The 26,255-nt window shown below is 41.1% G+C and overlaps 1 protein-coding gene across 1 annotated transcript in view; it reads right to left on the bottom strand.

The window, feature by feature from the left end:
* The window catches only part of BCAR3 (BCAR3 adaptor protein, NSP family member), a 90,051-nt gene extending 64,712 nt beyond the window's left edge, over positions 1-25,339 (bottom strand). The window contains exons 1-2 of the mRNA XM_083357511.1: positions 25,065-25,339; positions 11,238-11,568 (exon numbers count right to left, since the gene is read on the bottom strand). Coding sequence (XP_083213637.1) covers positions 11,238-11,560 — 323 coding nt within the window. The 5' untranslated portion in view covers positions 11,561-11,568; positions 25,065-25,339. The remainder of the gene's footprint in view (positions 1-11,237; positions 11,569-25,064) is intronic.
* Positions 25,340-26,255: the final 916 nt, after the last annotated feature.

The raw sequence follows: 26,255 nt of genomic DNA, 5'->3' as shown, positions 1-26,255 counted from the left end.
AAATTAAATATACATCGTGATACAAGTCTGTACATACTGTCAGATCAGTTCTCCTGGAGTATTATTGTCCATGTGAGCACATGGGCACATGGGAAGTAAACACACTTATGTCTGCAGTGTTTCAAGAAAAGAGGAACCAAAGGTTTATCAGACCAACTGGATTACTTATTCAGATGCTTGTTTTTAAACAATTAAGGCTGAGAACAAAACCCTGAACACTATATGGACAGAAATTGGCATGACACGGTTCAGTTTTTACACCAAACCACTGAATCTCCAATTCACCAGAAGAACATTTCCACCTGTCCCTTGCCATTCCTCGTTTGAAGCAAAAAGATAAAAGAGTCCATCAAAAAGCCAGAAGGGTCACCAAAGTTCTCTTTCTAGAGAAATCATGTGGTAGCTCTTGTCTCCTGCCCAGTTTGCCTAGCTTGAATCTTATGCAGAATCTTCCTCAAGTCGAACTCATCTCCTGGCAACTACGTGGATAATTCCTTGTTGTTTTGTCCGCAAAAATATGACAGTGGTTGCTGCTACAATCCTCCAGGATGTTTTTCCAACTCTACACTGTTAGCCCAGGGGTCTTCATACTTGGCCCTTTTATGACTTGTGGACTTTAACTCCCAGAATTCCTCAGCCAGCTTGTCTGGCTGAGGAATTCTGGGAGTTGAAGTCCACAAGTCATAAAAGGGCCACGTTTGAAGACCCCTACTTTAGCCTGTAGCTTGGAGATTTCCTAATCAGCTCCCAATCAAGTCTGTTCCTGCTTAGCTTGTCTGAAAATCAGCCTTTGAGCAAACCAGAGTGGTGAGTTAGCAAATATCCTCTCAAACCATGAATATCAGAGTGCTAGTTCCTCTGCACACTGAGAATACCTGGAGAAGCAACCCTGCAGTGTGCCTAGTTTCGGATACTTGGGACTATGTTAAACAATTCTACTTCTAATTGATTCTCTCTCTCTCTCTCTCTCTCTCTCTCTCTCTCTCTCTCTCTCTCTCTCTCTCTCTCTCTCTCTCTCCCTCTCTCTCCCTCTCACACACACACACACACACACACACAAACACAGACACAAACACACACACAAGTTCAGTTCAAAACTGGATTTGTTATGCATGAACAACTAATCGCCAGACCATTAGTGAAGTCAAACTAAAGTTGCCTTTTCAGTTTCTGGAACTTTTGAGACATTTTCCAAATTGTTAAGAGAAACACATTAGAATTCAACCCAAAGGTAAACCCCAAAAGGTCAAAAGGGTATCTTCTTGATCCACCCCACAAGAATGCCTGTACGTGACTGTTTATGACCAACACTCACCAGTCCCTGCTGTGTGCACAAAAACTAACTGCATCTTTTGGACAAAATTATCCAATTTTTGTTCTCAAATGGCAGTAAGGAGTTTCAAATACTGAAAGGCAAAGAAAAACAATAGTCTAGCAATGCTAGACACGCTGGCTGAGGAATTCTGAGAGTTGAAGTCCACAAGTCATAAAAGGGCCAGGTTTGAAGACCCCTGACATGTGAATAAGCTAAATTCACATAAGCTGAGGCTGATCATACAGACGTTTTGGCTGTACTGTGGTAATGATAATGATAACTTTATTGTCACTTTGAATGTACACCAATCGGCATACATCAAAATGAAATTTCATTGCATACAGCTCTCAAAGGGTCACCACCTCCGATATATACTTCTTGTTCGTGGCCCGCTCAAATTTCACATTGTCCATTTTAGTCTCTAGGGAGTGAACAATGGCACACAGGACAGATGGAAATGGGGCTCCATGTTGATTAGCCCTCAAATTCGCTTGTATTCTGACAACCTTGCCTTCTTTCCTTTTTCTGATCCTGACTCTTCCACCTTTTCCTTAAAGAGGCCTTGCTTCTTTTCGCCCCTGGAGCACGCTGCTGCTGCCACCAACTCCTCCAAAAGCCCCACTCCCTTCCTCTGGGCCTGCTGACAGCCTCATCCAGTTCCTTCACTCCATAAGCTCCAGGTCCTCTCCTCCTCTGCCTCCTCTGGAAACAGCCCTGATTTGCAATACAATCCATCACTGGGCCAGCAGTCAGATCTTGCTGCTGGTAGAACAAATTCAAACAGCACCAACGACTTTTAACGGTCTCACCAACAGTTCCAAAACACTAGAAACTCGCCAGGCCAGCAAAGATTGTCGGTCGTATGTCGAATGTTACCTTAGTTCCACCATGTTGCTCAAACACATTAAAATCTTCCTGATCATGTGGCCTATAGCCCTTACTATCCCTCCCATACAAACTTTTAATGGAACTTATCAGTACTTTTGATCAGTGACGTCATCAAAGTAAACAAAGCCACGTGCTGATGATGTCACCAGGCCATGCCCATAAACGGAAGTGACGTGCGCAGCCCTCCTCCCCGGATGTGACGTGCATAATCCACACCCCCACCCCTCGTGGTACAGGACTCACAAGGCCATAACCCTAGCCGGATATGACGTGTCGGCCCAACCCCATCAAAATAAGCATGGGTAACCCTAACAGATAAGGTGTGGTGTAAGGTCATAGCCCTATTTCCAGATGGTGCTTGCCGAACCTAATCCCATCAACAAACATGTGGCGGTCAAGCTTCTGTGTACTTGATTACATTAACCCTAGACTAATTCCATGGACGTGCAAATCCAAAAGAAACACAAGCCAAGACTAATAGTTATTTGCAAGATGGTAGAGTTGCTGAAAATTCTTTAAAAATAATAATAATACAACAGGTGGTCCTTGACGTACGACCACAGTTGAGCCCAAAATTTATGTGGTTAGGTCAGACATCTGTTAAATGAATTTTGCCCCATTTTACACTCTTTCTTGCCAGTTGTTAAGTGAATTGTTGCAGTTGCCAAGTTAGTAACACAGTTGTTAAGTGAATCCGGCTTTCCCTTTGACTTTTCTTGTTGGAAGGCTGCAAAAGATGTTCACCTGATCCCAGGACACGGCAACTGTCATAAATATAAGCCAGTTGCCAAGTGTCTGAATTTTGATCACATGATCATGGGGATGCTGCAACGGTCATACATGTAAAAACGGTCTTGTCACTTTTTTCAGTGCCACTGTAACTTTGAATTGTCACTAAACGAACTGTTGTAAATAGAGGACTACCTGTAATAACAACAAGGGCGAATGTGATCTTTTGGTGTTTTTAGCCTTTTTAGCATTAGCCCAGGCCAGGGGTGGGGAACCTTGGCTCTTTTATGACTTGTGGATTTCAACACCCAGAATTCCTGAGCCACCTGGCTCAGGAATTCTGGGAGTTGAAGTCCACAAGTCATAAAAGAGCCAAGAATCCCCACTCCTGGCCTAGGAGATAACTCATCTCCTCAACTGACTGAATTATTGGGATGTTTAGGGTTGTCTCCTCTGCTATTCATCATGTACCGAAACTATTTCCTAAATATTTATTTGGTATCTACTGAGATTACATTTTGATTTTAAAATTGCCTATACAGTATAATGGATATTATTTGGTGCATATTTATACTTTTTTAAAAAAAATAAGACCAAAATAAATGATAATCAGATAAAAGAAATATTTACATGCAATGTATTTATTCTGCCACATGCCACAGTCAGCTTTCCTGCACTGGCAGACATTTGGACCTATTTCTTTATATAATCATAAAACTTTCCAGAGCATAATCTTAATAGGCCAATAGCAGCACTAGATGCTACTTTTTGAAATACCTAATAATGAATAATGATCTGACCAAGTATCACGAGATAAGAAAGGAATGTTTAAATAATAAAAAGCACTAAAATCAGTACATTCATGCTGCCTTAAGGGTTTTATACATTCCAGAAATCCACTTGCATTCTTATTCTTCATTTCTCTCTCCCTTTTCACATTCTTGTAATACTAGTTAATAACTTACAAGGTTTGGGGGAAAACATTCACTTTTCAATTTAAGGTCACAATGTCAAAGGCAGAAATTTACAAAGATTGAAATTTACCAGAATTTTTCATTCTTGAGTCATCCAAATGTACTAAACAGTGTAGTTTTACAGTACCGTAAAGGCCATGAACTTCGACAGAACCCATTTTCTTCAATATTGCACAGGTAGATACGACACCCACGTTACTGATCACAAACAGGGTGTCTATTTGTTTTAACAAAGGAGAGATGATCTCCTCCATCGTCATTTTTAAAAAAAGAACATCAATTGCATAAAATGTGCACTGGCTAATTTACACATATAGACCGGGAAGCCCTATTGTTCAGAGGAATGAAACAGCTCCTTAGGACAGCAGGATTGTGGTGTGAAACTCACACCAGTTGTTGGAACAGTGACATCATTGTAGAATGGTGCACAGCTCTCTGGAGCAGTTTATTGTCCAGATTGGCTCTATGCATCCTCTTGAGTGGACTGAAAGTAAAAAAATGTGGAGGATTTGTGCTGTCACCCTGAGGACAACCTCACAACTATGCTGAGAATACTGTAAGTGGCATCATTCAGAATCAAGGCTGAGCAAAGGATTTAAATAGGTAGTTCATAATGCATTTTATCATCAATTAATCAGGTGGGTCCTTTGCTAGGCTTACAGAACTGCTTCAAAAGCTATCCCCCACTTTGGACTCTACTGTATATGCATTATTTGCACAATATATATGCAGACTGACTGTAGACATCAAAACAATCACACAAGCCTGGCAAATAAACCCAATTACATTAAAGCTTACAGTTCAGACTATGCACAATCCCACTCATGGTTTTCTGCAAATTCCACTGGATTTGGGCAAGTGCCAACATTTTCTAGAATGTCATGGAATTTTTGAGAAAATAAAATCACACACGAAGGGAAACAAGTTCACATATTCACAATAGCCCTCTGAACTCTATTGGGCTTAATACTTCTACTGGTTTTCAAAGCCAAATTTTATCGCCTCAAAAGGAAGTAACAATTCATTCATCGGAACCGGCCTTTCTTCTTCTATAGCATTGCAATGTATTTTTAAAAGCATTGTCCCAAACTAGAGAACTATTGTTTGAATGGTGGCAAACCATCCGCTTCCCAGACCCTTTGTCTTCTTCTAAAACAACATTAATCATGTGTAGTCTGCATGGAAATGGGATTATCGTGATCCAGCCTGAAAGCTGATTATATAACTTATTTTTAAACATTTCCAGGAATGGGGGATTCCACAGTGTCCTTTTGATGACTCAGTAGCTGTTGGGCAGTAGTGAAGTACATAGTATATTGTGTAGCCATTTGTTCTACATTAAACTAATGAGTTGATGTTTTTAAGATTCTGAAAAAAAATTGGATATAGTTCCATGTTGAATAACATAAAAACCCAAATGAGCAAATCAAAATAATTTGCACCACGACTGGTTAATTACTGAGACCAAGAAATCATTGGTTGTTAAACAAAGGGCAGATGGTATGGATAAAAAAGTGATTATTGGTGTGACTGAAGAGGGAAGCTATAGCAACACAGATTAGGTTAGATGGTTTCCTGTCGGCATTCGCTTGTCTCTGGGATGGGATATTATGTGTGTGTGTTTATTCGAGAAGGAGGGGGGAGAGAAAGAGTGAGAGAGAGTGGGGGGAGGCATGAACGAGGCTCAGATGTTGGGATCTCCATACGTCTGTTTTTCCATGTACTCTGGAGACCAATTTATTTAATCTGATCTGGGCCTGTAAATCCTATCAACATTACTGTCTCCTCCTGTTGCTACAATCTCAATGTCTGTGATAATTGTGGTACTTGTTCTTCCCTCCTCCCTATGGACTACTCACACACCAGAATGCCAGGAAACTCTCAGATTTTAGAATGGTGTTTCTCAACCTTAGCAACTTTAAGATATGTGGACTTCAACTCCCAAAATTCCCCAGCCAGAATGTTGAAAGGGGATCACTGCTTTAGAACCACAGAGCAGGCATGGCATGAACAATTCATTCCCCTTCTTCCTTGGTACAGCAAATCCAAAGATAAGGCACTCCCTGACAAATGGGTATCTAGGGATTTGCTTGAAGCTCACCAGTGAAAACAAGCTGACCACATTCCAAGTCATTGCTCCTATGGTCAAAACTGGACTCATCATAAAGATTATATCAATATTCAGTCAGAGCTATTTTTTTTAACTTAAGCCAATTAAATTTAAATGGCAGTGGAAAACTACTCTTTTCTGTTTTCTTTGTGACAAGCTTTCAGATATTTCTACGCGTATCTCCCATATGCAGCGGCTCGTTAAACGAACTAAATAAACAAGCCCTATTCTATTCTCATGGGAGTTATTTTTAATACTCATTAAACCTATTTCTTTACAGAATTCTTTATTGCCCGAGTGTGATTGGACAAACAAGGAATTTGTTTCCGGTGCATAAGCTCTGAGTTTACATACAAACTACAAACATACAGTGTACATACAAACATAAGCTCTCGATATAACCATTTATTTACATTCCTCTTACAGTGTGCAGCATTCCATAGTGCCCTTACTTCTCAAGAGTCAGAAACTCCGATTCTACAGATGCAATTAAAATTGCATCAGACTTTTTTGGCAGTTGCATGACATGTCGATTTCACATTCAACCTTTTCACGTATATGACTGCCAAGCCAGGTATTCTTCCCCCAATCTAGTTAATATTTGTGCATTTGAGTCGATTTTCCTTTTTAAATAAGCCAATTTTGTTTTGTTAAATTCGGTCCAGTTTTCTGCTCAATTGATCCAGCTAAAAACATGGTCAAGTTTCATACATGCTATCATCACTCCTCAAGCTCAGATGTGCCCTCACAAAAGCTTGCATTTTTTATTACACAGCCATTGAGAATTCTTCATGAATGTACCAGCACTCCTTCCAGATACCTAATGAAGAAGCTCCAATGTTAACATTACTGCCAGTGCCCCACCTTGTTTCACCTCCCTATATTTGATTGCGTGGCCAATTCATGTCCATGAGTTGGAGTTGCAAAGCCTTTGCTCTGCTCTTGGGACACAAACATAGCTTAGGGGGTGTGAGTGGGAGACAGCAAGGAGCCAGAGTTTCTACCCGTGGAAAAACAGCCTACCCCAAGCTCCATGGAATGCCAATATTGCACATTGAAAAACAGAAAACAAGCAATTGCTCTTCTGCCATAGCTGAAAATGGGTTCAGATGACAGGGGTGACAATGGTTGGCCCAGATTCAGAAGTGGCACCCACCTCTGGTGGAAATGTGAAAGTATCTATAACTTACAATTTAATCTCCATTTTTTTACTCACCATAACGAGTAAGTGGCAAGGCTCTAGTAAAGTATAGTCTTCACTAGGCTGGTACATTAATATCCATTCTTCCATCTCAATTAAGCTTCGGGCATTCTATCAACCCAACCGTAAGTACGCATGCACACACACATTCACAGATACACAATTGTGCCATTCTATTTCCTGACAAGGTGCAATGTTCAGCTGCTCCAAACAGCTGAATCATCCCTTGCAGCTGTTGCTCAACAGCTGTACTCCTTGAGTTTTCAATGCCAGGGGTTGCCAGGGCTCATCAGCCAGCACCACTGCACAGGCGAGGAGAAAGGAAAGGCCACACCAGTGGGAGAGCATATAGTGCATCAGGTCTTTTAAATGCAGGTAGCCCTTGAGTTACAACCACAATTGAGCCCAAAATTTATGTTACTAAGTGGAACATTTTAAAGTGAGTTTTGCCCCATTTTATGACTTTTCTTGCCAGAGTTGTTAAGGGAATCAATGCATTTGTTAAGTTAGTAATGTGGTTGTTAAAGTGAATCTGGCTTCCCCGTTGATTTTGCTTCTCAGAAGGTCGCAAAAGCTGATCACATGACCCCGGGACACTGCAACCGTCATAAATATGAACCAGTTGCTAAGTATGTTAATTTTGATCATGTGACCATGGGGATCTGCAAAGGTCATAAGTGTGAAAAATGGTCATAAGACAGAACTGTCCCTAAATGAACTGTTGTAAGTTGAGGACTGCCTGCAGTAAATATGGTCCATTTGCAAATCCTCGGGTCCAAATTCTTTTATGCACTTAATTTACCCAGGAGAGAGAGAACAAAACTCTGGGTCTGCAGCAAGATAGAACTTCCAGTGTGCCAAATCAAAATGAAGATGATGGGATGTAGATGATGCTTACTATTTCAATGGCCCAACAAGCAAACAATGTGAATTAAGCATCCGTTACATGTTGCTTTGGTTTGCATGGTGAAATGCAAAAACAAATGTTAATTCATTAAGGAAACAAGCAAAGATGACTGGAAGTATTAGCCAAATGGAAAACAAAATAGAGGAGAAGAGAGAGTATATGGCACCATCAACCAGATGTTTAGACTGGATTTGACACATCTAGTGTCAAGTCCTATCAAGTCCTTCCTGAAAACATGGGATAGGTAGATGTTGTTTAACAATATTAAAAGTATTATTGCAGAATGTACACTGCTCCAAGTAAAGCTGCCTTTTAAAATTGACTAATGGTGATTTTGTCAATTCCAGTCAATATTTTGGAATTGCACCCAAGATGCCAATTTCCATTGGTAATACAGGTAGTCCTTGACTTATGATAATGATTGAGCCCAAAATTTCTGTTGCTAAGTGAGACATTTGTTAAGTGAATTTGCCCCCATCTTGTAACAGTTGTTAAGTGAATCACTGCCATTGTTAAGTTAGTAACATGGTTGTTAAGTGCATCTGGTTCCCTCAATGACTTTGCTTGTTAGAAGGTGATTACATGACCTGCAACCATCATAAATATAGTCAGCTGCCAAGCATCTGAATTTTTATCACATGACCATGGGGATGCTGCAATGGTCATAAGTGTGAAAAATGGTCATAAGTCACTTTTTTCAGTGCCACTGTAACTTTGAACAGTCACTAAATAAACTTTTATAAGTCGAGGATTACCTGTACTGTTGCTTTCCTTTGCCACCGTTGTTCTACTTCTATTTTCGGGTCTTCATATTTTGTGATTTTTCTCAAGTTCTCTCTCTTCTCTTCCACTGTCTTCAGGTACTGCCATGTCCACAATCCAGATTTTTGGGGTATTTTTGTCAACAATTATTATGTCTAGTTGTGAAGCAGATACTTTTCTGTTTGAATTCTAAAATCTCAAAGTGTACTTCAGCTTCTTCATTTGGTGATACTTTGTCTATTTTGTACTCCCACCAGTTCTCGCTTGCAGGCGAGTGATATTTCTTGTAGATATTTCAGTGAACTATTGTTGCTATTTGGTCATGCTGTTGTTTGTAATCAGTCTGTGCAACAGCTAATTAGGTGGCGCCCTGTTTCTTCAGCTTCTTTAAAGATAAAGGTTCCCCCGCACATGCGTGCTAGTCATTTCCAACTCTAGGGGCTGGTGCTCACCTCCGTTTCAAAGCCAAAGAGCCAGTGCTTGTCCGAGGACATCTCCATGGTCATGTGACCGGCATGACTAGACACCAAAGGCGCACGGAACGCTGTTACCTTCTCACCGTAGTGGACCCTATTTTTCTACTTGCATTTTTACGTGCTTTCGAACTGCTAGGTTGGCAGAAGCTGGGATGAGTAACGGGCGCTCACTCTGTTACGCGGCACTCGGGATTCGACCCGCCAAACTGCCGACCTTCTGATCGACAAGCTCAGCGTCCTAACCCACTGAGCTGTCTGTTGCTGCTTTCTCAATTCTGGCTTTGTATGCATTTGTCTTTAAAACTTGGTCTTGTGCAGCCAGAATCAGCCCCCGATTTCTTTCTTCAACTTTCCTACTCTTAGCCATTGCCAAGCCTTGTTGTTATCTGCTTTGGCCTGCTAGTTTTTTGTTTTTTTTAATGTACTGGTCATGTACATATACTTTTGTCTCTTTTCTATTCTTCATTTGGTCTTCGTATAAGCCAGTTTGGTCACTTTGATATTTAGCAAAAGTTTATGGTATACTAGCTTCAGGGCATCTTCTCTGCCCTTCAGATATTGGTTCTACACCTACCTACACTCCTTGGTAAATAGAATCTGTCAGTTTTTCTGAATAAAGATTATGATTCATTGTCACTGTTTTTCTGGTCTTCTTATTCGGGGCTTCTACTTCAGTTTCAGCCCAATCCACTATTCCAGTTGTATATCTAATGACTGGAACTTTCCAGGTGTTAATCACCTTGATGGTATTTCTATCACTGAGTTTGGACTTTAAAATCATCTTCATTCTTTTGATGTAGTCACTTCTAACCTTAGCCTTAACTTCAGTGTACTTGATGTTGTTAGCCCGAAGGATTCCCAGATATTTGTTGTGATCTTCTTCATCCAGACTCTCGATGAATCTTGATTTCCTCTGTTTTCACTGCTTTTCCCTGTTGATGGTAAGACTGGCACATCTGTCCAGTACAAACTCCATTGCAATATCTTGACTATATAATCGGAGAGTGTAGAGCAGTGATTTCTTTTTAGATTGTGTTTTTCCGTACAGCATTATTATTGCTGCTGTTGCAGTTGCAGTCAGCCAAATGTTTAGACTGGATTTGGCAATTTTATCCACCTATCAAGTTTTTTCCAAGGATCTGGGATCGGAAGATGGTGTTGTTCTATGTTGCTAAAAGATATCATCACAGGATGTAAGCTGTTGCAAGTAAAGCTGCTTTTTGCAATTGATTGATGGTGATTTTGTCAATGCCAATAACAACAGCTCATTATTTTTAGTTTTCAATCTTTGTATTCTTGGGATGGATAAATAGGTTTTCTTCCAGTAGTCCTGCAGCTGCTGGTCTTGACTGCTCAGCCAACAGCCCCAAGTCCTGTAAGCCCATTTGTCACCAGATGTCCAGGAACTCCAACAACAAGCACAGTCCTTGTTGATCCAGGGGACAACCGATGTGATATGAGTTTCTGTAAATTATTGTACATCTCCCCATTTTATTTATGGGAGAGACACTCTTTGTCCTGCTCCTTTGATGAAACCTGTCCAAAATCGCTGAACCCCTAGAGCATACAATCCTCACAAGCACATCAAGGTAGCGCATCACTGAGGGATTATTATATTTGCAGATTCTCAAATATTTATAACACTTCAGATATATGAAGATTTTTGAATGCATTACTATATATATTTTTCCATTCTGTTAACTATGTTATTATAGATCAATCTATTCAGAAGACACAAGACATGATTGACAGAAGATATGACTGAGATTTCTCTCTACAGGGGTGGGGAAGAAGAGAGATTCTTCTTAGGCATTACTGTAAGTGTCAATAAAGTAGAGTAGTATTCACAATAGGTTTAAACTTAACATGATTTACCTGTGTAAGCGACTGTCACTCTTCCTATTTTTCTGGGGATACTCTTCAATGACACCTTGAATTAAAGATCCTGGAGACTGATTTGCTTTGGTGTATGACAACATTCTCATGTTGTTGAAGGCATCACATGACCCAAGAAGAAGAGTTCCCTTTTTTTTTCTCGGAAGGGTGCCATGGATAGAAACATCTTGATGGTTACCAGAATGAAGTTCATCAGCCAGGGTGGGTTTGCTGCTCAATAGATCCATAGAAGAGACCAAGGGAAACTCATGGTTCATCTGCATATCCCGTGGAAGATTTGCAAACTTCCCAGCTGCTATCATTCTTAAGTCTACAAAAGAAAAATAGAACATACTGGACATTATAAAACATGGAAGCCTTTTTGTTCTACGAAAGTAAAATAAATGAGGGTTGATAGACCCAATGTCTTGAATTAAAACACAGGTGGTCATATTTTTTGGAGGGGAATGTACTGGCCTCCCCAGAAGTCTGTGGAGACTACAAGAATGTATAAGTAGACAGCAAGGGATAGGATCCCAGCCATTTACACCAATCCAATTGCTCCCACTTTCCCCAGTGCTCATTGTCTGCTGGATTGATATTACTACAGTAAACGATTGAAGGCTTTAATTGTTTTATTCCTTCTGGAATTTCAAGAAAATTATTCCTGAATTGTTAAAAGCAGCCAAAAAACAGCAGTATTACTAGTGGAAGGGGCAATGTATTAGTTAGTAGCTGAAGAAGAGCAAATCTTGCCTACGAGGGCCACTGGAGTGGGAGAGGTGTTTGATAAGTATCTCATCAGTCAAATCAGATTTTAGGGCATTCTAAAGAACAGTTTTAGGCATTCACAGACCAGAAAAACAGTCACACTTATAATCCAGGTTGCCATTACATTTGCCATCATGCTTTCAATCAAGCCTAGCATATTCAGCTACTGTGTAGAAGAAGGTGCTGCAAGAAGAATGGGAAACTTCATAACTACTTGTTGACAGCCTGTCATCTTTTCTTCAATGCATTTACAACAATTATTGCATACCCAATAAAGCAATTGGAGAAGGTATACACAGAACCCAAATCACTTTTGATATCCAGCATGGGACCAGCTGTGATCATCAACTGCAGCTTTACTTTAGTTTTGACCAACAATTGCTAAGCACATTGGTTTGTGCTTAAATTGTAAGCCACCCTGAGTCTTCGGAGAAGGGCGGGATATAAATGGGATAAAAAAAATACAGTACTTTAGGTACTAAAAAAGTAAAGGTAAAGGTTCCCCCGCACATGCATGCTAGTCGTTTCCAACTCTAGGGGCCGGTGTTCATCTCCGTTTCAAAGCCGAAGAGCCAGCGCTTGTCCGAGGACAACTCCGTGGTCATCTGGCTGGCATGACTAGATACCAAAGGCGCACGGAACGCTGTTACCTTCCCACCGTAGTGGTCCCTATTTTTCTACTTGCATTTTTACGTGCTTTCGAACTGCTAGGTTGGCAGAAGCTGGGACGGGTAACAGGTGTTCACTGTTACGTGGCACTCGGGATTCGACCCACCAAACTGCCAACCTTCTGATCGACAAGCTCAGCGTCCTAACCCATTGAGCCACCGCGTCCCTACTTTAGGTACTGCTTTGCTGCAAAAGCAGCAGTTTTTGGACCAGTCAACGTACCTTGCATATTGTGCCAGGATCAGAGTCTCAAAAACACACCTTCAGAGGCATTTCAGGAAAGTAGGATTTTTTTTACCCACAACATTTCTCTTTCTAATTGTTGTTTAATGCCTCAAGTTCTAAAGAAGGTCAAACGTCAGCCAGGAATCATTAGCTTCAACAAAGGTGTCAGGGAAGACTGATATTGTACAGACAACATCAATTTAAGAGATTAGTGGTATAAACTTGGCAAAGGGTGCCACCTGAGAAAAAAAATCTTCTTTAAGTAACATAAGTATGATCCCTGTATTTCAGGAAGATCTACTGAGACAGAAACAGATAACTGAAAGTCTTGCTTGTGGAATAAATCTCCTTTGAGTTAAGGACAGGTCCTTGCAGTTTTCTTGGCAGCACCATGAAAAGGCTTTGCCAAAGCCTGCTTCTTCAAGGATATTTGTCAGCTTCCCTGTCTAGTCTACAGCTTGGCATTCCCCTGCCAGTCTCCCATCTACCTACTAACCAGGCCTGACCCTGCTTAGCTTCCAAGCTCAGATAAAATGAGCCAAGGTCTACTACCCACTGACAAGCTGAGATGTATCTAAATATCATCATCATAGGAATAGTTTATCAAAATATATTTTAAACCTTGGGTCCTGGCTAACAATATTCATGGATTAGGATAATTTCTCTTTTCAGAAAGAGCAAAACACACTTACAATACTGAAATGGCTTTTTATAACAGGTGCAAATTGAAGGCACCTTAAATAAGATTTGTGAGAGAGATTAGTTGTAATAACTGAAATGGAAACAAAATACAGGTAGGGTTTGAGTTACGGCCACAACTGAGCCCAAACTTTATGTTAAATGAGATATTTCTTGAGTTTTGCCCCATTTTACGATCTTTCTTGCCAGAGTTGTTAAGTGAATCACTGCAGTTCTTAAGTTAGTAACACGGTTGTTAAGTGAATCTGGCTTCCCCCTTGACTTTGCTTGTCAGAAGGTTGCAAACGGTGATCACATGACCCTGGGACACTTCAACCATCATAAATATGAACCAGTTGCCAAGCGTCAGAATTTTGATCATGTGACCATGGAGATGCTGCAATGGTTGTAAGTGGGGGAAAATGGTCATAAATCACTTTTTCCAGCATGGTTGTAACTTTGGATAGTCACTAAATGAACTGATGTTGTAAGTCGAGGACTACTTGCAGTCATACTAAGGACTTATGACAGAATGTTCCCACTAACTGAACTTGGTGGGTATCTTCCAGAGAAAAGACCTTTTTATTGTAATGTACCATTAATGAAACACTTTTCTCAAAGAGATTCCCTTGCATCCACTTTATAAGGTTTTAATTCTGGGTACTGGATACTGATGATGATTTTATATTTTAAGCAATTTTTGAGAACTTAAGAACTGCACACATACTTTTCAATGGTATCATTGTGAAGCACTTTATTATTTTGATTTTATAATCTCTCCAGATGTTTCGAAGCTGTATAAGTACTAACGAGGAAAAGAGGTAGCTAGGAGTCATGAAATAATATACTCAAAATATTTTTCTCTTCCTGTCAAAAAAAGACATTTCTAACATTTATCCCAGAAACCAGTTTAGGAATTATCTGTTTCCTCCACAGGTCCCTACATCTTAGTGAATTATCTATACATGTAATAAACAGACTCCACAGATGCAAAGTGCAAGCTGAGTAATTAACATAGCAATTGTCCACTATCCCATCCTGGGATCAGCTTCCAGAGCAGTGGTGGCGAACCTTTTAGAGACCGAGTGCCCAAACTGCAACCCAAAACCCACTTATTTATCGCTGGGTGCCAGGTGGGCGTGGCCCACTGGGTGGGTGTTGTTCTTGTGGTCATGGAAGATTGGGTGGGTGTGGTCAAGGTGGGTATGGTCACCTCAATGTTGCTCGTGGGGAGGGACACCTGTGCGGGGTAGTCAGGGTTGGGGGAGCTCCAGGAGGTCTCTGGCAGGTGGGTTGGTAGGCAGGAGACTCATCCTGTGGGGTGAGGTGAGGCAGGGTGGGTGTGCCATTGCCATGGGGCAAGGCAAGGGCTGGGGCGGCTGCTGCCTGACACCATCACCCCCGCACACAGAGGCCAGAGAGCGCATGGGGGCTGACGGTGTCTGTCAGTAGCCACAGCCTGCCGGCCCCTCGACCGGCGCACTCTGGGGCTCCGCAGCCCATCACCAGCAGTTCAAAGAAGCCGCCTCCGAGATGGATGGTTGGCCAACAGCTGAGGAGGTGATGCAGTGGGTCATGCCTAGGAAAAGGAGAGCATGCGAGGCCAGGAGGGACGGGATGGGGGGGAGAGAAACCATCTGTGTTGGGATGCATCCGGCCACGTAGGACCTTGGCAAGTTAGCAGGTGGCTGGTTGAACAGGGACAGTTGCCATCTCTGGGGCATGGCACGGGTGCCCACAGAGAGAGCTCTGAGTGCTGCCTCTGACACCCGTGCCATAGGTTCACCACCACTGTTCTAGAGAAACCTATATAGGATTGCAGTCATGAAACAGATTGACAAAAAAAAAGATCTGTGCCTTTGGAAAGAGACACTAAGATGCTAATTTTAAGTGTTATCCTTGTTCAGGGGTAGGCAACCTTGGCTCTTTTATGACGTGTGGACTTCAACTCCCAGAATTCCTGAGCCTGCTGGCTCAGGAATTCTGGGAGTTGAAGTCCACACGTCATAAAAGAGCCAAGGTTGCCTACCCCTGTCCTTGTTGAAGAATAGAAGAGCACTCTTTTTTTTCAAACTAAGGACTACATTTCATCTTGTTGATATTTGTCTGCTGAACATTGGGGGGGGTGTTTAAATGAATTCCAATCCCCCTGCGTTCATTGTTAATGCCACATTCAAAATTAAAACTAAAGACAACTTTTGCAGTTGTTCTGGCAGTTGCGTTCCCCGAGTTTGGAGACCCACATGTGATTCTGTGTTGATCAAAGACTCTTGTCTTAAATGATGCCTTTTCCATACATCAATCTTAAGAGTAAAACAATAACCAATGAAAAAAGATGCTGGTGGATACTTTAGTAATACCTTCAACAAGCAAAAGTTGTTGCTTTTGCTAAGTCTGAGAGGTATAGACATTACCGATTTTGCACCTTGAGACTTTAAAATGCAAGGAAGGCACAGTATTCAGAAAGAAGTACTGCTCAACAACCATATAAGGTGGGAAATATTCTTTTTTTCTTTTCTTTCCCTGCTAGGGTAAGCTCAGTCAAAACAACTTCAAAGGATGGATCAAGATGCGGGAGGGTTTTCTTACAAAGAGATATGGAAATGAGCCTCTGGATGCACCAGGTTTGCTGATGTGCAATCAAATACAAAGTTGTTAGCTCTGCAAACCATGTTGCTTCAGGCTATTTTCCTTGGCAGAGTGGATTATCTGTCAGTTCTTTACATGACAAAAATTATAATGAGGTCTATTAGGGTTGCCAGTTTTGAATCAGCCTCTAAAGTTCTGCCTTTTACAGCAGCTGGATCAGCCAACATTTATTAAAGGGCAATGTTTAAATTCTATTGTTTTTTTACACATCAAAGTTCTTTTTAAAGAGGCTGAAAAAAATCAGGCAGTTTTCTTATTTTGCTTCAGAATAACGATGTGGCTTGCAATATCCATTCATGGGGAATCAAAATTTCTACACAAACTTTCTATTTTGTAATCCAAATGAATTGGCAACCTTTATGACTTTTTTTATTTGTAAAGACCCAAACATTGTCAGGGCTCAATTTTAGAGGAGGTCATGGTAAACAAGCATCAAACCAAAGTAAATGAAAAAGCAGATATTTCCATCCCTGTCTGATCCGACTATGTAACCAAAAGAGCATCTGGAAATTTTTGTTTCAGCTAAATTAAAAAAAAAATTTTTTCACCAATTCTGACAGAATACTCTTTTCTTCAGAAGGTTATGAATTAACAATAATAAACATAATCAAATGTTTGGAGTTAAGTTTCATTAATAGATGCTTTTATTAATTAGTATGATGATTTTGGAAAAATTGACAGATTGACTCATGGTAGACATCAAAGCTAAGAATGTAGAGGCCTTAATTAAGTCTGAAATCATTAAATTCAGTCGCATACAGTGAGCTCCACAAAGTGATTCCTTACATATTAAGAATCACTAAATGCCATGCAATTACGTTTTGTAATTTTTTTCAAAATCTGATCGGTTGGTAAAAGTTTGCAAAGTTCAACGCTCATTTTTTCAAACGAGATAACCATTTCCTTGTTATCTCTGGCCATTATTTAGGCAATAGAGACGTTAGGTGATAGAGGTCATTCCACTGATTACAAAAGACAAAATTGCTTAAAGCAAACCAGAATGTCATAACCTGTCAGATCCTTAAAACTACTATCTTTGGAATCTTTCCTTTAACAACTTATCTTAGATTGTCTGGAACATTTATAATATAGAACTTGTCTGCTACTCTTTATTCAGATTTTCTAAGGAAGGAAGATCCATCTTCTTGGGGCCACACAGTCGGCCCAGGGTTTGGCCATGCAAAACCATTTAGATTCCCAAGGACTTCAAAAGAGATTTGCAGCATTAAAATATTGTAACATCTCATACAGCAATAGGAGCATCTTCTAAAACATGGGCAACCTTGTGAGAGATGGAGGCTTACTGATTTTTTAAAATTTTGGCAGGGTCCCTAAGCCATCATATGAGATTATCTGATAGAATGTTCCTGAAAAACTCAAGGTCCAGTGAAGGAGCTGGGCACATCCAGAAATGCAGTATTGTTGAAATTATTGTGGAAATGCCTATTGGACCTGACTGAATATGACAGTTGCAAAGTCTTGTCAGATTTGGTTCAAGGCCTGATTATAAAACATTTTCTTCTGACTCAAATCTTTTGTCTTTTGCTGCTGTGTTATGTGTTTAATAACAATAAATGGAATCCAGATCAAATAAAAATGGGATTCTGCTCTGAGACACTTCAAAGGGCCACAGAACTATTTAAAATGCATCTCTGGAAACAAGCTATCTTCTCTTATTACCAGGGGATGCCTAAAACCATAACAAAAGCAGATGCCAGGACCAACAAAAACATTCTTTTCATCTCCTTGTCTTGTATCCTTTCTTTTAATATATCTTAGTACAATTACCTCTGGGACAGTCATTAAGCCTGGGCAAAGTTTTATTAAACTTCAAAATACACATTTATTTTAAAGCCTCATTCATTTCACGTATAATTTCCTAGTGAAATGATTTAGGTTCATATCCTTCATTTGAAAAATAAACGCTAGCATTCTTGAATAAGCTTGAGAATAGACGGTTCAGATAATCCTCGATTTATGACCACAATTGGGACAAGAATTTCTATTGCTAAGCCAGGCAGTTCTTAAGTGAGTCGTGACCTTTTTTTTTTGCCAAAGATTAAGTGAATCACTGCAGTTAAGGGAACCATGTGGTCGTTAAGTGAAGCTGGCCTGCCTCATTAGACTTTGCTCATTGTAAACTGGCTGGGAAGGTTGCAGATGGTGATCACATGACTCTGCAAACATTATACATACCTGCTGGTTGCTAAGCACCCAAATTTTGATTACATGACTACAGGGATCCGTGATAGCTGCAAGCCCAAGGGCTGGTTGTAAATAACTGATGCAATTTCAAATAGTCTCTAAACAAATGGTTATAAATTCAGGACTAACTCTATTAGAACTCTACAGTGCTCATTACTGAAAGGCCCAAAATATGCAAGGCTAAGCATGCATCACTTGTCTATCACTTAGAGCTGTGGTGGCGAACCTATGGCACGTGTGCCACAGGTGGCACGCAGAGCCCTTTCTGTGGGCACGCGTGCCATCACCCCAGTCCTAGGCCTTCAGCTGGGTTTTATAAAACCTTTTTGCTTTAGGCCTCCACCGCTGTGTGCAAAAAAAAAAAGTTCAATCAATCAATCAATTTCAACTTCTTGCGGGGGAAAAAAAAGATATCGCAAAGTTGGAATTGATTGAACTTTTTAGTCCCACCCAGTCTGCCTTTATCACCACAGCCACACCCACCCAATGGGCCACGCCCACCTGGCACCCGACAATACATAAGTGGGTTTTGGGTTGCAGTTTGGGCACTCAGTCTCTAAAAGGTTTGCCATCACTGACTTAGAGAAAGCCCGACTTTTCCAAAGCTTATACTACTGCTTTGAAAGGGACTCTTATAATCCTAGAAAAAAGATGCAGCCACTTTAAAGAGTACAGGTAGTCCTTGATTTACAACAGTTCATTTAGTAACCATTCGACATTACAACAGCACTGAAAAAGATGTGACTTATGACAGTTTTTCAAACTTATGACCATTGTAGCATCCCCCTGGACACGTGATCAAAATTCAGACACTTGGCAACCGATTCATATTTATGATGGTTGCTGTGTCCCGGGGTCATGGGATCACCTTTTGAGATCTTCTGACAAGCCAAGTCAATGAGGAAACTGGAATTCACTTAACAATCGTGTTACTAACTTAACAACTTCAGTGATTCACTTAACAACTGTGGGAAGCAAGGTCGTAAAATGGGACAAAACTCATTTAACAAATGTCTCACTTAGCAACAGAAATTTTGGGCCCAATTGTGGTTGTAAGTCGAGGACTACCTGTACTACAGCTGAAACTGTATGCTCAGGAACCCCATTTTTATCTTTCAATCCAAAGTGTTGCACCACTCTAGAAGTTAGAAATTTCCCAGGTCGTTCCAGCAGCATTTAATCTTGGTTCATATATTTTCTGTTTAAACAATAATATCTTGAAAGACATTTTCTAGACAGGTTAATTTTAAAAAAAGAAAAGAAAAAAAGAAGAAGCCTGCAAAGAAGAATGAAATTTAGTAGTTTTGGTTCTTTTGAACTGAAAACTGGCTTCACTTGAAGAAAGAGAATTGCACTTTCATTTTTCCCCGAGAAGAACGTCATTGCTTAACATGCCCAAATTATTTGCAGAAAAGTTGATTAATATTTCAACAGGAGTGGTCAAGCCCAGAGCATTATGAAGAAAAAAAAGAGTATTAAGCAGATTGTAGACCTGTCTCGTCTGGCATTCTGTTCTCATGGTGGACAACCAGAGAAAATTCAGAACTGAACAGAAAAGTGCATCACCCTCTCATAAATTGCTTCTGTAGGAAAGAGCTATCATGAATATCAACTACTAAAAGCAATATTCTCTATGAATCTGTCTATTGACCTATTGGGACGCGGTGGCTCAGTGGGTTAGGACGCTGAGCTTGTCGATCAGAAGGTCGGCAGTTTGACGGGTCAAATCCCGAGTGCCAGGTAGCAGAGTGAGCGCCTGTTACTCATCCCAGCTTCTGCCAACCTAGCAGTTCGAAAGCACGTAAAAATGCAAGTAGAAAAATAGGGACCACTACGGTGGGAAGGTAACAGCATTCCGTGCGCCTTTGGCGTCTAGTCATGCCAGCCACATGACCACAGAGACGTCCTCGGACAAGTGCTGGCTCTTGGGCTTTGAAACGGAGATGAGCACCGGCCCCTAGAGTTGGAAACAACTAGCACGCATGTGCGGGGGAACCTTTACCTTTACTTATTGACCTATTAAAGCCAGTTAACCTGCCAGTTATTGTCACCCCCTATCCTAGCCAAGTCTACAATCATTGAAATAAAAAAGTGGTTTCTTTTGTCTGTGCTGAATCAATCACCTTTAAATGTCACTGGATGACTTTGGGACCAGCCTACTTTTGAGTGTTTTTTCTGTATTTCTATCACACCCTCTTAATTGTCTTACTTTTAAACTTAAAAGCCCCCAGTAATATTATTTGTTCCCAATAAGAAGCTGTTATTAGCCTTTTGATGGGTTCAACATGGCTCACCAGTCCGGCAAGCGGTAGCTATCCTAGCCAAAATACTCTTCGTCTACACAACTTTTAGGGTTCTGATTCGTTGAGAATTTAGTTATCACACCTTTAGCCCAACAGTTTTGAAATTCTGGTCAGAATGATCCAAAATACAATCTTTATCATCAGACTTACTTGAAATAAAGAGACAGTCTAGAGTTGGGCAAGTATTTCAGAGTGCTAAATACGCTTGGAATTGTGAGGAGCTGCCATAACTCCACTCAGGAAATGGTTAGCATAGCGGGCTGTGCCAAAATAGTACAAAAATACAATTTGCCATAAAATAAGCTGGTAAGAGTTGCTTCTGCTATTTAAACAGTCCATAGATGTTAGGTCTCATCCCAGCATATCTTGGTCTTTTGAGGGAGGGGCAGAGGATCTCACAGGGATGAAATATAGGGATACAGCCATCTACCATACAGACTGCCTACAAATGCCTTTGTATCTCAAGAGCATTCTTATAAATGACGGAGATGCAGGAAGCTGGCTGAGTTTACTGTCCAGCAGTCCAGCCTCCAATGAATCATTTTGTACATGGCAAGAATTTTTTTTAAAAAAAAAATCAGTGGGTGAGGAATTTGACAGGTGTCACATTGCATATCTGACATGGTTCTGTTGACCAAGAAAAATAATAATTCAAAAGCCACATTAAGTTTATTGGAGGATTTTAAAAATAGGTGCAGTTTCAAAGAACTGTTCATAGGCAAAATAGATCCAACAGGAGAAATGACTGAGAAAAAGAAAGATTTGGGTGCTAGGCCATGCTGGAGCATCACACTGCAGTCCTTCTTGAAATGTGAGACATTCTACAGGTAGCCCTGGGCTTACAACAACTTGTTTAGTAACCGTTCCAAGTTACAACGGCACTGAAGAAGTGATTTATGACCATTTCTCATACTTATGACCATTGCAGCATCCCCATGATCATGTATTCAAAATTCAGACACTTGGCAGCTGACTCATATTTATGACCTTTGCAGTGTCCCAGGGTCATGTGACCACCTTTTGTGACCTTTTGACAAGCCACGTCAATGGGGAAGCCAGACTCACTTAACAACTGCAGTGATTCACTTAACAACTATGGAAAGAAAGGTCATAAAATGGAGCAAAGCTCACTTAACAACTATCTCACTTAGCAATAGAAATTTTACGCTCAATTGTGGTTGTAGGTCAAGGTCTACCTGTATTATATCCTACTCTGTACAGCCAGTAAGTACCAAATTTGCTGAGAGAAGAAAAAGAAAATCAGCACCTACTCATGGTATAAAGTGGTATGTCCCAGATATCGACAGAATGAATGTCATCTTCTAAACCAGTAAAAGTTTTGCCCAAATCCTGTAATCTTTAAGGCTTAATTATTTCACTTCTAAGTTAGACTAGCCACCTCAACAAAAGCTCCTACAAAGTTTGTTTACATATAATGTAGTGATAATATAAAGAAAAATATCCTTCGAGGCCAGTTCAACTTCAATTCATGTCCATGTTGTCCTCTTGGTAAAACAGAGCAGTAATTTACCATTGCAGAGTTCTAAATAATAAATTTATGGATCATAAATAATAAGAGTGCAGCTTGTGGTCTCCTTCTCCATCCCTAGACAGACTTTTCTTCTGCGTGGTGAGTCCATCCATTGTTCTCACCCCATTCAGTCACCCTGATTTCTGAGAGTTGTCATGGATACGCTATGTGAACTTTTCCAGCCAACTAACTTTCAGTAAACCTAAATACCTTTGGAAAGAATGGACTTTCGGAGGGGGATGGATGAGAGGGAAAAGAAAATAATGAATCCCACTAAAAGTGGCTTATTGGTGTACTCAGACCATGTTTTTATTAACTCATCCAATTAAATCAGGGAAAGAATGTCATCAGCCACACTGGAATGCTTTGGAGGTACATTCGAGGCAAATTGATTTAAGTGTTGGAGTTAACAAGCGATAGTTAAATGCCTCCTATGGGACTTTAAACATGTTCAATTTATCTGGATTGGGTTCAGGATTATTTTTCCTGTCTGTATTTGCCCCAATAACGAAGGTGCAGTTGACAAAACATATTCACAATGACATCCAAGGCAGTTTTCAATCTGGCTTTGAAATCATGGTAATTCCAACTCTCCCTATCTCCCGAGATAAAGTATTGCTTTAGCATCAACAGCTCACAATGGCTCCCTAATCCTTTCTGTTGTCTGGCAGCTTAAGATTTGTATCAGTCGTTCATAAATTAAGAGAGAGAGTGTGTGAGTTCAGGGTGAATCATAGCCAGAGAAGAAGACCATGGACCAGTACCGGGCCGCGGCAGGCCAGCAAGCGGTCTGCACAAATAAGGAAAGCCCCATACACAGGATGCAGGCAGCACACAAAACCATGTCCCCTCAGGTCAATGGAAAAATCTCTCTCCACGGAACCGGTCCCTGATGCCCAAAAGGTTGGGGACCTCTGCTCTAGAGCATTGATCCTCAACCTTGGCAATTTTAAGCTGTGTGGACTTCAACTCCCAGAATTCCTCAGCCAACTATGGTGGCTGTGGAATTCTGGGAACTGAAATTCACACAGCTTAAAATTGCCAAGGCTGAGAGACACTGTTCTAAAACAAACACAACCTGCGATTCATTACTTGACCAAACAAATAAACAAAACAAATAACCAGAATAATAGTGAGGCTACCACACACTATTTTATTGAAGCAAAAAGGTAATCTGGCCATAATATGATAAAGGAATGGTGAGAATAGAAATTAATATTAATAATAGAAATTAGAAATGTTTAAAGGGTTTATTTCTAAGCCTGTACTCCATAAAGGAATACTTTGTATATTCGTATTTCAGGTCCCAGTTGATTTTACAAGGAAAAAAAAGTCAAATGGGAGTCTTTATGGAAAATTCCATTACATCTCAATTTTCATAGTGTTTTTTTAAATTTTGTTATGTTTCTTAAAGGCACTCTTACATCTCAAGATATACAATAGTTGACAATTAATGAAGCAAATATCTCTTTTATTAACCTCTCCCAAATGAAAATTCATTTTTATTTCATATTAATCACTACCAAAGTTACAAAAACAGAGACATGAAATCTGGCTTAGACAAACAAGTTTCCTGGATAACCGGTGTAAGAGATACATTGGAAATTCAGAATCTTGGGTGAATTTTTTTTTTGGGGGGGGAAATGAGAAAAAAAAGTGTGGAATACCAAAAACAAAAAATCAAAAAACCCATCCCAAAACAATTACATTAATCTTGACACAAAATAACAAAGAGAGGCAGGAAAAAACTGATTGTTGAAATGACTAAGAATTACTACTGTAGGGAAGAGCGTAATATTAGGGGATCTCACCAGTGAATCATACAGCATTTATTATAAAACCTGAAATCAAATTAAAAATACCATTTCATCAAACCCGTTTTAGCTTGTTACAAATACCTGGCCAATTATCCCAACAATAAAGTATGCAATATATGAGTACAGTCAGGGGGAAAAATGCCAATTGTTAAAATGACTCATATCAGCCCTTTGCCATTATATCACGTTCCTACCCTAGTATATTTTTTAAAAAACTGAGAATATCTTTAAACGAGTTGCGCTAACAATAACCTAAAAATGCACTGTTCTCTTTTCATATATCAAATGACCAGCTCACTCCAGTGCGACAGTCTTTCCTTGTTATTAGTCATCACAGTTCGCCTACCATCATACATCTTTGTGGGTAATTGTGTTGGGGAAAGTATGCACAATTTCTATGCCTACAGCCCTTAATACACATACTCTCCATTTTTACTCAAAAAATGCCCAACCAAAGGAGGGAGAACACTATCTTTTCAGCATCCGATCCTTTTAGTAATTGAACTGGAAACTTTAAGTTTGATTCTGTGGTTTTTTGGGATAGTTACCTCGATAATCTTAACGGGACATTGGGTAGACATGCGTAAGCATCATCTGAACTAGCTCTTTCCTTTATTGTTTCTTTGACTCCCCAAGGAGTCCCTGAAGTTTGGTAGCCAGCCTTTTCGGAAATTCGCCCCTGCGTTCTTCCTAGGATTGAGAGAAGCCGACTCGCCTTAAATTCACCTAAAGTCGGCGTCCGCGCCTAAGACAACACTTGAACTCAGCTCCTCCTAATCCAGCGCCTTAACCACTAGCCCAAACTTGACTCTCAAACTAGGTTTAAAGATGATATGCGTAGTCTGCGTTGCATTAATAGGCAGATGAAATGGTTCTCGCTCTCGGAAAGTTCTATCCCAAACCCGCTATATCAGAACACTCAGAAGGAAAACCCCGCATTTTCAAATTTAGGACCCCGCGCTGAATTCGAATCACTTACTTCTGCGTCAAAGAAAAAAAGAAGAAGAAGAAGAAGAAAAATATATATATATGCACGATCTCCGTCCGTTTTCGTCTCCACGAGTTCGTGCTCTAGTTTTACTCCTGGCGGGGACCAGTCAATCCATCCGGAAAGAAACCACACGCAACTTCGCGATCTGCCCCCTCCAGCAAGCCGGACTATCTAACGCTGGGCGGCTGCACCAGCTGCGCACTACGGGCAGGACTTTTCCTCCCGGTTAACCTGTCTTGAGTTTCTGCAGCACAACTCTTCCCTAGCCGGCTCCGTCCTCATCCCGGGCATTTGCAAAGCCAGCAGGCGCCGCCGCTCTTACCTTGCCCGGAGCAGAGGGAGGGAGGGAGGGAGGGAGGGAGGGGGCGGGAGGAGCGCCGCGAGAGGGCTCGCGCACCGCTGCTAGCAAAGGGGGAGCCGCTCGCGCGCGCGCTCGCTCGCACCATCGGGCGCGAAAGCTCGTCCCAGGTCTTTTGGCAGCCGGCCAGGACAGCGGCCCGGTCGGCCAGGCTGAGGGGTTTCACGACGCTCTTGGCGAACGACGCCGGGATTGCCCGCTGCCAAGTCGGGCAGCTGCAGAGAGTGAGGAGGGCGGAGAACAAGGCGGGCACCGGCCTTCCCAGAGTGTGATTTAGGGCTGCTCGGCTTCCGCCCCAGCGCCGGGCTTGAGGCTGCGGTGGCCCTCTATGTGAGGTCATTTGCATATGGTGACCTCCTCTTGCCCTGGCCTGGGGCTCTTTGGGAAAGCGTTTTCTGCAATCTTCCACCTCTAAAATAATTTTCTTTCCTCCCGCCCCCCAAACGAAAAAAGAGAGGTTGTGTTTTTTTTTTTTAAACTGTCTCTTGAGAGGAGCTAGCTCTAGTTGTTCAGCTAAGCCAGGGGTCGGCAACCTCGGCTCTTTTATGACTCGTGGACTTCAACTCCCAGAATTCCTGAGCCAGCATAGCATAGCTGGCTCAGGAATTCTGGGAGTTGAAGTCCACGAGTCATAAAAGAGCCGAGGTTGCCGACCCCTGAGCTAAGCGGTTGGAAGTGTCAGTGGGTCCCTTTCCCTGCCTTCATTGGCAACCCATGCCCACAGAAGAATGTGTCACACAACATCTTCTCTGTGCCAGCCACAGCTATTGCTAAGCACATTGATTTGTGCTTTAAATTGTAAGCTGCCCTGAGTCTTCGGA

This window comes from Vipera ursinii (assembly GCF_947247035.1).
Source record: "Vipera ursinii genome assembly, chromosome: 3".
NCBI classification, from domain to species: Eukaryota; Metazoa; Chordata; class Lepidosauria; order Squamata; family Viperidae; genus Vipera; species Vipera ursinii.
This window is presented reverse-complemented; position numbering and strand designations above follow the sequence as displayed.